This window comes from Vipera ursinii (genome assembly GCF_947247035.1).
Source record: "Vipera ursinii genome assembly, chromosome: 9".
NCBI lineage: Eukaryota > Metazoa > Chordata > Lepidosauria > Squamata > Viperidae > Vipera > Vipera ursinii.
This window is the reverse complement of record NC_139523.1, coordinates 16,865,205-16,881,431: the sequence shown is the minus strand read 5'-3', so window position 1 is coordinate 16,881,431 and position 16,227 is coordinate 16,865,205. Positions and strand designations below refer to the sequence as shown.

Below are 16,227 nucleotides of genomic sequence, written 5' to 3'. Positions count from 1 at the left end.
TCTGTTTTGGGCAACACATGAAAGGCCCCACTAACACTCTTGAGCAAGGAGTGAGGAGTGATTTACAGCAAAGAAAACACCTACAGATCTTGAAGGCTGCTGATCATCAGGAGAGACAACATCAGTCAGAGCAGACAAATCTGATGTAGTAATCTTAAAATATTCACTTCCAGAGGCCCAGGGAAAGGTGTTAAAACAACAAGAATTGTATTGCTCAGGTGTGTAAGCTTACTGTTTAGAAACCAATTGCCTCAAGTAGGCAAAGTAGAGTTATTTAGTTATTTAGACTATGTGAAAGACAGTTATAGAACAAAAGTAACAAAGGCAGTGTGTTATTTAGACAATTATATAGAAAGGTAACATAATGTGTTAAGGGCCCGTTTCCTGGCTGTATTGCTAATTGGCCAAATATCTTATTCCAACGTATATTTAATCTGGATGTTTTTATGTGTTTTTATTGTTTTAATCTTTTCAGTATTTTTAACTGTAATGCATTTTTTTGAATTGCAAGCTGCCCAAAGTCATTGATCGAGATAGGCAGCTATAGAAATTGAATATTTTTATTGCAAGAAAGTCATGGGTTGGTATATAATTGTAACATATGGTCAATGTCAGTGTTTTCCTTTACTGCCCCATGGGGTCACTGTTTATTAGGGACATTGACTAGAAAATAAAATAGTTTGTTGTTAAATAGGAGTATCTTTCAACATGTGCAGAGTCCCCAGGTATAATTGTTTTGTAATCCTTTATTTAAATTCTCAGGGTGATACTTAGCACATATTTTAAAAAGTCAGGACCTTCAAGACATAAATTCAACTTTTGAAATGCTGAGCCTACTTAATACAATAGATATAATTGGACATTTCTTCCTTATGGATATTTACTTTTCTTAAGAGATCACAAGGAGGCATGCCATTGTACAAGTTGGTTATTCTGCCAGTACACAAAAGGAGTTAGAAGATAGTTTCAGATGTATGCTGATTAATCCCAAATAGGCAGGAATAACTGATGATCAGAATCTAAGAAAGGGTTGTTGTTGTTTCGGTTGGTTGAAAAAAGTAAAGATAATTCGATAACAAACATTAGTCTATGAGCAATGCCAGTGAAGATTGAAAAGCGAAAATGCATCATTTTTCCCGTGGCTGTTATTGACTCTGTGACTAACTTTTCTCCATGTGTTGAACCAATTGTGTTAGGTTGTCTTGCTTTTAATCTTATTGGCACTAACCATGGAGCATCTTCACTTTACCTACTGCATTTCTTACCCACCCCAGTGGGGTTCCTGGTGTACAAGAAGGAGAGGAAGATCCTGGGGGCAAAGTCAAGAGAGGAATCAGTCTGGAGCCCTTTCATTCCTACAAGCAGTCTTTAAGTTCAACCCTTTTTAAATTCCATTACCTCTTATCTAGTGCCAATGTAGTGCTGACCATTAGTTGACTAGATTCTGGTGTACAGACGTGAGCAATAAATCAGCTTAACTACAGTAGTGGCCAAAATTGTGGAAATCTTTTGGGAAAAGTGTACAGTAGAAATGTTTCCGCCATTTTTTCTTCTAATTTCTTTGTAACTGTAGCCTTGTTCACCTAATAATACTATTTTACATTGCTTTCTGGGCAACCAGTCAACTCTTTGCACCATTATTTTAATTTTATTACATTTTACAAGCTCACTAGATGAAAGAACACAAAAAAACCAACCAACTTTGATAGCGATCACATAACACCCTGACAAATGTCCTCCTCTCAGCTTCAATACATGACATCATTAACTGAGTCCTACTGTGATCTGATTGGCTCATTGCCAAAACAAGTTGACACCTGATTGGCTCTCTAAACACTCTTGCTCATTGGCTACAATCAGATGAAGGAAAGCTACTTGATATCAACCTAAGCTTCCTTTTTCTGGTTATTTGGCTATAACTTTTCATAGAATACAGTACAGATAATTGAACAAACTATGTTGCGATGGGTCGGACACGACTTCGCAGCTAACAACAACAACAATGTTGCATTACATTCTTGATTAAATTATCTTTCCATTGATATATAATTTTATGGTACTACTTAAAAAAAAAAAGAGTGGTGTTATTAGCCATCAAACCTCAAAAATACACTTTTCCCAAAAGGTTTCCACAATTTTGGTCACTACTGTAGTATTTAATGTGTGGTCCTGATTCTTCACACCTGTCACCCAACGCCAAAAGCTTGTGCACACCTGTCCTAGGGGGGTTTCAGCCCTATCATGCACAAGTAGTGTGTGATGCATGCAGAAGGGGCATTTTACAAAATGTAATGCCAGCAATGTGCCCTTCCTCAAAGCCTTCTCTTGAAGGCTTAATATAGCTGCTACACAGTTTCCTTGGTGGGTATCCATGCGTGGGTAGTGGCCCAGCCTCATTAATGCTTCCAAAATGTCACCTATGTAAGTCTGCAGACTTCAAAGTTTGCAAGGCAATGACATCCTTAATCTGGCAGTTAACTGTCCAGATGTGAGAACTTGTCCTTTTAGACAAGGTTGGGTTGATGTACAATTCCCATCTCCGACACTGGTCTGTTAAACACATCATGTTATACCACATATGGGAAAAGAATCGTTCTAATAAGCGCAATACTGATCTAAGAGCAAGGGAAAAAGAATTAGAAATCTGAAGAGGGATATTTGTAGCTCAGGGTTCAAATGAGGGGTCCTTGGTGCTCTCTGAGCTTGGTTGTTTTCATGCAGCTGTTTCATTACCCTAAGTAACATCAGCACTGATGTTACCTAGTTTAGGTAATGAAACATCTGCAAGAAAACAAGCAAGCTCAGAGAACACGAAGGACTGCTCACTTAGAAATCTGACTTGTGGTACAATCATCTCACAGATTAATTCAAAGCATCCTGTGCATAACCTAGTAAACACATTTCCTCTCATCAAGGATTAGATGCTGGTGCAATCAGATTACTCTGATCCGTGTGTGAGAAAGAGCAGCAATCTTAGGATAACCTTAGGATAATTATTTCACTAACAAAGTATAATGTAACTTGAGCATTGATTCGACTTTTATCATGCTAACTGACTAATAGAGAAGGAAGGAGGTGAAAAATCAGAGATAAAAAACCACCAGGTCAGCAGGAATCTGGCTTTTTGCTTCTACAACTGTGGGGACCCTCTTAGCACGAAAAGAAAGCTGCTAAGTTTCAGGAAGACTTAAAGCAGGGCTGTTCAACTTTGGCAACTTTAAGATCTGTGGACTTCAACTCCACAAGTCTTAAAGTTGTCAAGGTAGAATACTTCTGCCCTGCCATGTGCTTTTTGCACCCTGAAATTAAATAGACACAGCTTTATTTTAAAGCAAAAAAAATGAATAATACATTAATTTAAATCAACTTCTCCAATCTTGGAGATTTTTTTTAATTTCCCTCATTGCCCCAATGTTTAATTGTTTAAGGCCTATAAACATTGGTTTTTTTTCCTTTTATTCCCCCTTCCTTCTTTCCTTGATCAAATCATAAATTACATGTACTCAGGACCCAACATAGAAAAGGGCAGGAAGTTTGTGAGATTTGTGGCACATTAGCACAATGACAGTATTCCTGCATGGAAAAAGATGCTACACATATCTTAGTTTTTTTTTGCAGGGGCTTCATTGATTTCTGAATAATAGCTTATTTCCTCCCCCACAATCTTACATTTCAAAATGCAGATTTTATTTACAATATGCTGGCTTAGCTACCTCATATGGTTGGTCTTTAAATTCTTGAACTAATGGAATGTATGCAGGAAGCAGAAATTGTTTTTTTTAAAAAAGAGGCATTCATAAAATCTGAGTGTGACTCTTCTAACCAACCTTTGTTGGTTCCCATGTTTTAATATGCTAGAGAGGGCAGAGCAAAAATGTATTCAGTGGGTTAGATAAGAAAAATTCACACCCTTTTGTGGTTCAAAGCCAGCTAACCTAAACCATCTTGTGGCAGCTGCTTCAAAGCTTGCTGTCAATGCATTATTCCTTCCTTTGCTAACTCAGCATACGGTATGTGTTCTTTGCATGCTTCCCACCCTGATATATAACCCATTTAATTCCTAAAGAGCTCTTAGATTCAGCCTCATCCTTTTAGTTAATAGCTCATTTCCCCTTAAGTATTCACAGTATAATATAACCCAGACTCCATCAAGCAACGATTTTCTAAGCTCATGAAGGAAATGGATAGAAATTCCCAGCTGATTTTGTACTGATCAGCACCCTCCCCCATGCCAATTCAGAAAGTGCTAAGTCCTGAAAATCTTATTCTCAAGCCTCAAGGTGGAGGGGAAAAAAACGGTTCCCATTTTGGGTATCAAACAACAAAATCGCTTTAAAATTTGTTTTCATTTATTAATTCAATTTGTATGGCTGCCCATACAAATGACTCTGGGTGGCGAACAATCTTAAAATAAGCAATTTTCTGTCATAAATATAAAAATGAAAACACCCACAGCGGCCAAGGACGCTGTCCTAATCAGTGGTTGTTAGCACAACCAAGAGAGAGGACCCTTCACACACTCAAGCCACAGGGGCAGAACCAGGTTTATGAAAAGCCAAGATTTCTAATTTCTGAAGGGAACATGTTCCCCCAATCTCATTTCAAATTAGCAGAGCCCTCTGTCACTTTGAGGTACATCAACTGCAAAAAATGTGGTAGATACATACGCAGAAAAACAGAGTATGACAGAATCTAGAATTAGAAGGATATTTGTAAGTAAAACTCATTCAGTATAGCAGCCAACTGACTTTTTCAATCTCCTAATAATAGTCTCAGTGCAACAAATTGCATGCAAATAGCGCCCTCTCCTAGTAAGAGACAGTTATTTCATTCATTAACATTTCTGGTTTAAATTGAATTGAAGTATGACTATTTTCCTTTCGGCTCCAAATGTGCAAAACCCAATTCATAATAAGACAGTTCCTGTGTGTCTTACTTGATTGCTCTGCATGCAAACAGAAAATGATCTCTCTCTCTCTCTCTCTCTCCACACACACACACACACACACACACACACAAACATATATATATATATATATATATATATATATATATATATATATATATATATATATATATATATGCAAACTAACTCTACAATAAAACAGATGGTCAATTTTTCTTCCTGCCGAATCAGAACTTGCAAAAAATCCTTCTCTGACACACCAACAGGGTGAGCCAGATCCGGCCAATTTGTTCAATCGTAATTAAATTTAATGCAAATAGAACCAGATGTATTGTTCTTTTTTTTGTCTTGACCTTGACTGTTTCTTTGGTCTGGCAACTCTGGCTTCTGAAAGTATAAATATGCTGTGCTGTCATCTAGAGATCAAACATGCCCCTTGTCTCAAAATAAGTCACACACCTCTGCCTTTGGACATGTTAAGGTCATTTCCAGACTTCTTAAGTGGAAACAGTTGTCTCTGCTGACTGCCTCATCCTGAAATGCTGATTTCAAATCTTCTGGGTCTTGGTTATGTCAGGGATCAAATGTTTTTCCTTCCGACAGTTAAGATTTGTTGATGTACAGCAGGGGTCTTCAAAACTTGGCCCTTTTATGACTTGTGGATTTCAACTCCCAGAATTCCTCAGCCAGGCACGCTGGCTGAGGAATTCTGGGAGTTGAAGTCCACAAGTCATAAAAGAGCCAAATTTTGAAGACCCCTGCTGTACAGTAAGTCCTCGTTCAGCAACTGCCTTATGGAGCGGCTGTTTGCAGTTACAACGATGATGAAAAAGTAACTTTGCGTACCGTTCCTCACATTTATGACCTTTGCAAGTCTGTAAAGCAAAGGAAAGCTGAAGGAAGATGACAAGCACACTTAGCAGCCACTTTGCTTGAAGACCGAGTTGCCAGTCCCCGTTGTGCGGTCACGAAATGAGGACTGCTTGAAGTTGGGCTCTAGTATCAACGCTGGGTTTAATATGTCATTGGTTTTAAAACAGAGCTACAACAGAGCACAGTCAGCATTGTGGTGTGTGCTCTGCACCATTTCAGCATCCATTCTGTTACACACATACACACAAGTAGCTTGTATCACAACCTTGCAGTGCTGCCGTCATCATTTTGATGGCAGGAACCAAAGGTCTTAAAGTTGCCAAAGTTGAACAGCCCTAGATTACAGAGTCCTGAGAAAGAGAGAATGTGTGGGAAAGATACTCAAAATGACCCCACCTTGGTTTTGTTTAGTATCAGATGGGACAGAGAGAAACTGGGAGAGGTTTTCAGGATTCTGTTATTATCCTTTACAATAATAAAGTGTTTGTGTGGGGCTGATTTTGAGTTAGTTTTCGACTCCTGGCAACTGCCTGGACTACTCCTTGCAGTTTTCTGGACAAGATTTGAGAAGCGTTTTTGCCAATGTCTCCTTCCTAGGGCTAAGAGAGAGTGACTGGCCCAAGGTCATTCAGCTGGCTTTATGCCTAAGGCAAAACTAGAATCCAGGGTCTCTAGACCAATCCCTTCATCTCTGCACCTAACTGGCTCTCAGCAGCATCCCTGAAATTCCTACCATGCCTGTTCCTTGACTTGTCCACCCTGAAGGGCTTGCAGCATGTACCAAATCATAGAAATAATATTTTGTTTGGATTTCTGCTGTTGGATCATTGAATTGGAGGGAAGGCATAAGGTAAAGGTAAAGGTTCCCCCGTACATGCGTGCTAGTCGTTTCCAACTCTAGGGGCCGGTGCTCATCTCCGTTTCAAAGCCAAAGAGCCAGCGCTTGTCCAAGGACGTCTCCGTGGTCATGTGGCCGGCATGACTAGACGCCAAAGGCGCACAGAACGCTGTTACCTTCCCACCGTAGGAGTCCCTATTTTCTACTTGCATTTTTACGTGCTTTTGAACTGCTAGGTTGGCGGAAGCTGGGACGAGTAACGCAGCACTTGGGATTCGACCCGCCAAACTGCCAAACATCTGATCGACAAACTCAGCATCCTAACCCACTGAGCCACCGCATCCCTTAGGGAAGGCATAAAGACTGACAAAAAAACAGCAATAATTTTTCACGATACCTACTTTTGCTAGGGCCTTGACAGCTCGGTCAAGCATGTGAAAAGGTAGAAAAATCATTTCCAAACATGACCATTCATGTTACAAAGTTTTGCATTTTTAAAAAACAAAGTATTTCCATACAGAGAATTGACAATGCTCTGAAGAAACATTATCTGCTCTAGAATGCATGCATTATCACTTTATCCAGGGTTAAACACAATTTAATAGACACACATGTAAGCACATCTGCCTTGTAGTTACACCAGCCAAGACAAGAAAACAAAGGTTGAGGATTTGTTTTTGACAAAGTATTCACTTAATGTCCATGGTGTTTGCTTAACAACTACAGTGATTTACTTAAAGATCGCTGCAAAAAAAGTTGCAAAACCAAATTAAGATGACCTGCTTAACAACCAGATTGATTTATAATCATAATTCTGGCCTTAATTATGATCTTAAGCCTAGGACAGCCCATATTTGCCATTGCTACTACGGCTAAGGCTGGAATAACTGTATTTTATTACTTTGTTGTTGTTTTGGTGCCTGAGTCAGTGTTGACTCTTAGAAACCGCCTGGACAAGTTTCAGACGTTTTCTTGGCAAGATTTCAGAAGTGGGGCTTGCCAATGACTAGGTCGTATGGCTGAGAGAGAGGGACTAGTAAAAAAACAAAAATCAACTTTTTTGTTACCTTTTGTTATGTTTTCATCTCAGATCTTCATCTCTGCCCCGGTTATGCAGAAAAATTTAACAACAACATACATAGAGCAACACTTTTAAGATAAGACAGTGAATAATCATGCTTGATAAAACTGTAGTTTGGATGATCATTCTTTAGGTCAATAGCCCCAAACCTAAACAGTCTTCTAGGTGAAATCAGAACACTAGGCCTTCTTCAAACCACAACTTTGTAACCTGATTTAGTTCCAAAGCCATTAAGTGAGAAACTGCAGTCCATGGAAGAACGTTTCTGGTTTGTGTACTCAGTTCTTGGAAAGGAGGAGCAAAGGGGGAGACAGAGAAGGGCTTATTAACATGTCAGCTAGTTCAGCTGATTCATGATTGTCTGAATGCAACCAATGAGATCAAAGTAGCAATTAAAGTCCCCAACCAGTAGCATCAAGCATATGATATCTGTGATACCTCTAAGAGCTATCCACAGGACAGCAAAGTGAAAACAGCCACAAACAAGATACATTAAATAAATAAAATGGCCCAAACCTCAGGAATTCACTAAATCAGGGGTGTCCAACCTTAGCAACTTTAAGACTTGTAGACTTCAGTTTCCAGCTTCTGGGAGTTGAAGTCCACAGATCTTAAAGTTGCCATGATTGGACACCCCTGCACTAAATCACACAAGATTTCAACATTTATGTGCAAGATCCTAGGCCAGAAGGCAAAATACAAAATTCAGTGTTCTTATGCAAAAATCATAGGAACTGAATTGCTAAAATCTCAAGAACTCTGGTATTTCATGGATTCATTTAATTATTTTTAGTGCCTGGCACCGAAAAAAATTACCAACATCTCCTAATCCACCCCAGAGAACTTCCAGAGCCTTTGTGCGTAAGAGGTTAAAGTCTATGACTAGGGTCCAAAATCAAGATGGCTAGAAGCAGTTTTTAAAGTGCATTATTTTCTGAAATGCCTGCTTGAAATCTTCATTAAAGATAGTATATATAATGGGGTTAATCAGGGAGTTCAGATAACCCAACCAGGTGAAAATGTCCATCAGGATATGAAGAGGCCAACAGGCTCCTTGGCAAATAGGGTTGACCAAGGACACCACAAAGAATGGCAGCCAGCAAAAAATGAACGCGCCCAGAATAATTCCCAAGGTCTTTGTAGCTTTCCTTTCTCGCGCAGCCAAAATCCGCTTTCTTTCAAGGGCAGAATCGGCTAACTTGATCCTCACGTGATTGATAACCACTGGTGAGCTCTGCGGATGGGAAGGTCCCTCATGAAGATTAGAGGTAATGGAGCAGAGAGAAGAACTCGCAGAGCCTGTGATCAGCTGGGCTGTGGTGAAACGCTTCCCATACAGAGATGGTGGCTTAAGAATCCGGGATCGAGCAGTGAGGTAAATCCTGCCATACAAGATGACCAGCAACACAGTTGGGATGTAAAAGGCACCACAGGTAGAATAGATGGTGTAGGAGATCTGATCTGTGTTGACCGTGCAAGTGGCCAGCTCCTCATGAGACTTGGCTTGTCTCCAGAAAAGGGGAGGGATAGAGATGCAGATGGAGAGAACCCAAACTGTAGCAATCATGATGGCAGCCCGGCCAGCCGTCCGACGTTTGGTGTATTCAAGAGCATCCGTGATGGCCCAATATCTGTCCAAGGCGATGATACACAGATGCAGGATAGAGGCTGTGCAGCAGGTGATGTCCGAGGACAACCAGATATCACACATCACTTGGTCAAAGGTCCACCGGTGAGTGACCGTGTACACAATGCTGATTGGCATGACCAGAATGGACACCAGGAGGTCTGTGGTAGCCAGGGAGCCAATGAGATAATTGGCAGGAGTGTGGAGTTTTCTAGTTAAGATAATTGTGATGATGACAAATGTGTTGAAGAGTATGGTGGCCAACGTGATCAGAATCAGAGCTGCTGCCAGCAAAACCTTGAGGCCTAGCAACGTCCCTTCACTGGCATTGAGAGATTTGTTAGCTGCACTTTGGAAAGTCAAGTCTGAAGACCCATTGTACACATTCATTCTCAGCTGTGCTGGGTTCTCTTTGTCTCCTTTGCTTTTAAAATCTTTGCATCTCTCAACTCTTGTTAAAAACAGGCTTTGTGGGCAAAATCATTAAGGTGAGAAGAGGCGGCTGTTAAACAGAAATCAAAATCACAACAAAAGCATTAGCTGAGTCTGAAGAACTCAGAGAAGATGCATTCACAAGTAAAAAGAGAAGGCTACAATTTTCAGCCACGTTTATGGACTTACAGCCATAAACACAGAGAAACAAGGTTTGTTTCAAAGCGAGACCCAAACTGGACTACTTGAGAGTCTAACATCAAGAAGCTAGCTGAGAGCTTCTGTGTTATGGACTTAAATGGATTTTAAATTTAAAATCTTTTTTATACTTTTGTCAACATTTTTCTTCTTCTTTTCTTTTTGCTTTGCATGTTTTTATTCTGTAATTCTTCTCAATGAAAATTATTTTTTTAAAAAAATCTGGGAAGCCATCTGAATATACAGGATTCCCAAGGAATGGGATTTTCTAAAGAGGACAGCTTGGCTTTTTACACTGTTAGAGATACAAAAATATTCTGAAAAATAATCTTGTCCTTAATCGTATTATACTGTATGGGATTTCTGTAATCATTATTTTGAAGTCAGAATAAGATTCTATGCATTGTGCAAGCTGCATCCAATTTTCTTGTGAAGTCTAGATGAGTTAAGGAAAGTGACCAAAAGATTAAAACAAGAATAATATATATTTTACCTGTTCTTAGAGCTGCAGATAGACACTGGCTAAAAACCGTCTGGAATAAAACACAACAGATTAGACACATATTTCAAAGCCCCAGTAAAGAACAGCAAGAAAATGGCCAATTTCTTGCAGGCAGTCCTTACCTCTTCAATCAACTGTACCAGGGTAAAAAGATGCAAAAATTAAATATCTCTCTCTCCCTGGTGATACAAACTCCTGTCAACCCAAGGATTGCAGATGGGCTTCTGTCAAAGAGCCCACAGCCCCAAAATAGATGGAGCCTGGAATTTGGAGATAGGGGGAATAAAATGACCCAGGCATCATTTTTGCTCTTCAAACCTGGTTGACTTAAATAAAAATGTAAAAAGGGGAGGGAGATATAAATGTTTGGCTCCACCCGTTCTGAGATTATCCACTCACTCTGCAAATCACAAAACAGCATGCTGTAGGGCCTCATATAACATTGATGGGGACCTCCAAAAAGTCAAGACGGAAAGTCATGGGACTGAAGCTCACTTCCTTTTTATGGGTGTTGTGCCGAAGGTTTGCAACTTTGACTTCTTTGTCATTACAACAGAATTTATTTTGTCATCCGATGCCATCTTTTAAACTGAGTAATTCTGCTCAAAGTTCCAGCCTCAAGTAGCTTTACAATCTATAGACACATATAAGGAGAAAGAATGCGCTTTCCAAATTTTCTCAAGGTTAAAGGCTACTCATTAAATGGTTTTTCCCATGCCTTGGCTATTCTTCAGAATGTTTTTATGGTTTTCAGAGTCCAGTTAGGCATGCCTCAAGTTATGCAACACGATGAAGGAGCAAATTAAGTCAATTGATCCTAAATCCAAGAAGAGAAATCATCATCTAGATATTTTGCCAACTGTGGAAATATGTTTTCATTTTTGTTCACATTTAGCGTAATTGACTCAGGACTGTGGGAAAGTCTACACAGACCTCCATTTTTACCGATCAACTTTTAAAGAAATATCTTTTTTAAAAAAAGAAGTTATGTGCCCAGAATTCCTTCCCCATAGGGCCAATGGCTGCTGGGAGTTACAGTTTATTATTAATGGAAAGGCTGGATTTTCTCAGTCCTAGATTAAGGCTTCTAAGTGTGGACCTTACATAGAATTTCTTAGCCAAATGACAAAAATATTGCCCCAGTCATTGGGTTCCGGATGTTAGCAAAGCTCTGGCATGGAGTAATAATGTTTTATTGAGCCACAATGCAATTTTAGTTGGGTTTTTCTACTTGTTGCTATAATGAAATGCTATGTTTTCATTTTGTTCATCACCCGGGCTTCTTGGATAGATGGGCGGACAATAAACTGAATTAATAAAAAAAGGATAAATAAATATATTTAACATATTTTGTCTAAAAAGCCATCACTTTCAAGATTTAGTCACAGTGATTTCCATCTGTACATGCTGAGTCCACCTCAGTAGAGATCTGCTGTTGAGCAGCAGCTAGCCAACCTGGAATGGCTCAGACAATCGAAACAAGCTACTTTAGAGGGAAAACCACACAGAGGGAACAACCGCACAGACATACCAGGATTATAAACTCACCATCATAAATAAATGAAGACCTGGAGGAAAGCCACAATAAAGTTTCTATATTTTTGCCAAAAGAACAAGAAATAAAAACTGTGTGAATGTATTCTGCAGTCAAGCTCATCAGACTTTATCACTGCGGAAAAGCAGATGCTTTTGAACTGAGTTTTACTGCTCAGTTATTTGTGTTTTGTTTGTTTTATTTTTCAAATCAGCTACTGTCAGCCCGTTCAGATAGGCCACGTCAAGAAACAGGCTCATCAAGGATTCCAGGAATCCTCTATGTTGTAATAAAATAGAATAATAAAACTTTGGAAGTCTCTCTCTTTCTGTCCCACCTGATTCGAAGCAAAATCAAGATAGCATTGAGTTGCTTTCTCACACTCTCAGAGCTGTATAAGCCTTTGTCCAAATGCTTCCTTATCGGGTCTCTCTGAATTTAACAATAAGGCCTCATTCTTCAGAGGACAAATTATTTTATCGATCCCATAATATCTTCCTCACCTGAACCCCAAAATGTATCTCTTTGGCTGAAAATCAACCTCAGGGGGCACCAGTCAGCCAAGAGAAAGCCGAGCTTCAAAGCAACATCAGAACCATGTTAGTCCATAGAAGCCAAAAATCAAAAGCAGTCTGACAGCACAATTTCCAACCAGCCAATATTATTAAAAGGACACACATTTTTGTGAACTGAGGTTCATTTCATCAGGCACACAGAGTGCCCGTTGACTGCAGATCACACAAGCTTGTGCCTCTTAACAAAACGTGTTGCAAATAGTCCTCAGCTTACAGCCACTCATTTAGTGACCACTTAAAGGTACAATGGCACTGAAAAAAGTGACATATGACAGATTTATACACTTACAACCCATTGCAGCATGTGATCAAAATTCAGACACTTGGCAACTGGCATGTATTCCTGACTGTTGCAGTGTCCCGGGATCATGTGATCCCCTTTTGCAACCTTCTAACAAGCACAGTCAATGGGGAAGCCAGATTCACTTAACAACCGTGTTATTAACCAAACTGCTGCAGTGATTCACTTAACAATTGTGGCAAGAATGGTCATAAAATGGAGCAAAACTCACTTAACAACTGTCCCACTTAGGAGTGGAAACTTTGGGCGCAGTTGTGATCAGAAGTCAAGGACTATCTGATGTCAAAAAGGTGTTTCAGATTCCTGATTAAGAGTGAACAAGGGTTCCTGATTTATTTGATGAGCAGCTGACAGGGAAATTAAGCATGAGTGGAGTGGCAGGGTCCTTACTGCTAAGCCCACCTAGCATAAGGTTTGCAGCCCATGGTCATCTTTTCACACTCACGTATTCCAAAGAAGGAAAATAATTTCCTGCAGCCGGTTCCAGTTCTCTGGATATTTTCATAGTTCAATGGCACCGACAGCTCACGAGATGAAGGAGCCAAGAGATCAGGCTGGCACTGAGTAGGCTTGATGCCAACTGGTGACACAGACACAGACAGAGAGGGGAGTGTTTGAGACCCCTCTACAAGCCATCACACAAAAGGGGTTAAGAGCCCAAGAGAGGTTTCTTTGAAGGCGTCCGCAACTCAGAACGCACAGAACTGACCGGGCGGCTGTGCAGTTATATGACGGGCAACATGATGAGCAACATGATAACTTTATTGTCACTTTGAATGTACACCAATCGACATACATCAAAATGAAATTTCGTTGCATACAGCTCTCAAAGGGTCAAATATACTCAAATATACTCCTTGTATATTATTATATTATATTGTATATTATATTCCGGGGGGAAAACAAAAAACAAAAACCGGCAGGCCCGGCGCTTGGGGGTCTTGGCCACCGCTGCCTTCCTTCCCACTGCTCCGCTTTGCTCCGACGCGCAAACGCTAACTTACCGAAGCGGTGGAGAAGAGCGCCCGGCGTTGGGGAGCCGTCGGAGGCGGTCGCTCCAGCGCTACCTTCCGCATCTTGCACGGCCGGTTCCCGTGTCAGACCCTTCCGCGGCTGCTCGAGAAGGCAGCCGGGGAGCTCCAGACGGAGCGTTGGGGACCCCGAGGAGGCCGCACCCCTCGCCCTCCTCTCGGGCTGCGCTGCAGAGGAACTCGCGCCAGCCGGGGAGAGCAGCGCCCGAGGAGACGCGGCTGGAGCCAGCGCCCGACCGAGTCCCGTTCCCGCTAGCGCGCTGCTGGGAACGTGGCAGTTCCCACTCCGGTCGGAAGAGGGAAAAGCCCACCGGGGCTTTCTGAGGTCTGCAAGCTTTAAGCGGCCGCGCCCGGTGACTCCGCCGTAAGGTGTAGTTCTCACTCCGGTCGGAAGTGAGAGGGGGGCCCTGCCTCCCCTTCCCCCCCTCCTCCGTCTCGTCCTCCCTAATAGCGACTTCTCTCTGTCGAGGTTCGCCTCTGTTCTTGAGTAACTGGGTAGTTTTCACTCTGGTCGGGTGGGAGAAACCTTACACCCTTACACCTTACACCCCCGGCCCGGACAGACTGGTAGGTAGCGAAGTCGACCTTTAGGAAGAAATGGTGCCGTACGGGCTGCCGGATCCAGGTAGAGAAGGACCTCTTGGGATTAAGGATTTGTCAAGAGGGGGAAAAAAACCCGTTTCATCTGGGATGGGGTGGGGAGACCTACGCATATTTAGACTTTAACCATCCCGTTTTGTCCAATGTTCGTTCCAATACAGATTGAAAGGCACGTTTCAGAGTCGTTATCCGAGAAAGGAGTCCTCTTTAATTCAATTTTAGTTGTTGCTTAATGTTTAAATGTGTAAAATGTTGGTATGAGTTCTGCCCCACCCCCACCCCGGTTTTTTTGCCTTGGAAATTTAAAGAAATGTAAGACCGAAGGGGGTGGACAAGTGAAAAATAACCTGATTGATATTTTTTTAAAAAAAAAAAATTACAATGCTGAAAAATAAAAAATAAAAAATCCAGTGTGGCTTTTGCATTTTTTTCCCGTTAGAAACCTGAAACTCAAGGAGGTGCTTCCTTGATTAGGTATTTTTAGTATTAATGTTAGAGCCACTTGGGTGTAGTGGTTAAGGCAGGGGTCTTGAAACTTGGCCCTTTTATGACTTGCGGACTTCAAGTCCCAGAATTCCTCAGCCAGCATGCCTGGCTGAGGAGTTCTGGGAGCTGAATGAATGAATGAATGAACCTTTATTGTCAAAGTACAACCATGTATACATTGAGATTGGCTGCAAGTCATAAAACGGCTGAGTCTCCTAGCTGAGCAGGGGGTTGGACTAGAAGACCTCCAAGTTCCCTTCCAACTCTCTTATTCTGTTATCTGGGAAGAGCTGACAAATCCACCAATCATTTAATTCAACATAGGTAAAGGTAAAGGTTCCCACGCACATGCGTGCTAGTCGTTTCCAACTCTAGGGGCTGGCGCTCATCTCCGTTTCAAAGCCGAAGAGCCAGCGCTTGTCCGAGGACGTCTCCGTGGTCATGTGGCCGGCATGACTAGACGCCAAAGGTGCACGGAACGCTGTTACCTTCCCATCGTAGTGGTCCCTATTTTTCTACTTGCATTTTTATGTGCTTTCGAACTGCTAGGTTGGCAGAAGCTGGGACGAGTAACAGGCGCTCACTCTGTTACACAATACTCGGGATTCGACCCGCCAAACTGCCAACCTTCTGATTGACAAGGTCAGCGTCCTAACCAACTGAGCCACCGCGTCCCTTTAATTCAACATAAGACAGGCTAAACTGCAGACAAGTCAAATATTTAAATATATTGGCAGGACTAAGATATTTTCCCCTCCCTATATAGTCAGTCTTGTTGACAAACAGAGAAGGGTGGTACTACTTCAGGAAAAGGTTGTGGTTTTTTTATCACAAAAATTTCCATCTGTTTCCCTGAAAGGCACAGAGCCAGCTGTCCTGAACATAATCAATGATCCTTAACTTCTTGGGGTGACATTAATGTGATGCCGGCAGGAGCTCAGTGACAATTCCACAGATTGTTACCTGCTCTTTTTGGTCCACAGTATTTCTCCAAACCCCACTAAATTGCATTTGAAAGCAACATTTTTGAAACTGGGTCTTCAAAGTTGCTTGGTAGTTAAGATAATTAACTGCCCAGCATCCTTTCCCATCCAAAAGGCTTTGAACACCAAGCCTAAGAACATTTTAATTTCTTTCCCTGCTTCTCCCTCTTTTCCAAGTGTCCACGCCACAGGGCAAAAGGCAGCTTACCTTATTAAAACACCATCAAGTACATTCCAAAGCAGGGTTTTCAAGTGAAAAG

At 41.3% G+C, this 16,227-nt stretch overlaps 1 protein-coding gene across 3 annotated transcripts; it reads right to left on the bottom strand.

Annotated features, from left to right (window-relative positions):
• Window positions 1-7,179: 7,179 nt before the first annotated feature.
• On the bottom strand, window positions 7,180-11,282 carry HTR1D (5-hydroxytryptamine receptor 1D). Of its 3 annotated transcripts, none has more exons than XM_083369353.1 (3): window positions 10,580-11,282; window positions 10,449-10,488; window positions 7,180-9,827 (listed from the first exon to the last, which is right to left on the bottom strand). In XM_083369353.1, the coding sequence occupies exon 3, from the start codon at window positions 9,713-9,715 to the stop codon at window positions 8,603-8,605; it is 1,113 nt and encodes a 370-aa protein (XP_083225479.1). In that variant the 5' UTR covers window positions 9,716-9,827; window positions 10,449-10,488; window positions 10,580-11,282; the 3' UTR covers window positions 7,180-8,602. The 3 variants fall into 3 exon arrangements, with proteins under 3 accessions (XP_083225479.1, XP_083225478.1, XP_083225480.1); XM_083369352.1 differs by having other exon boundaries at window positions 10,857-11,282; XM_083369354.1 differs by having other exon boundaries at window positions 10,953-11,282.
• Window positions 11,283-16,227: the final 4,945 nt, after the last annotated feature.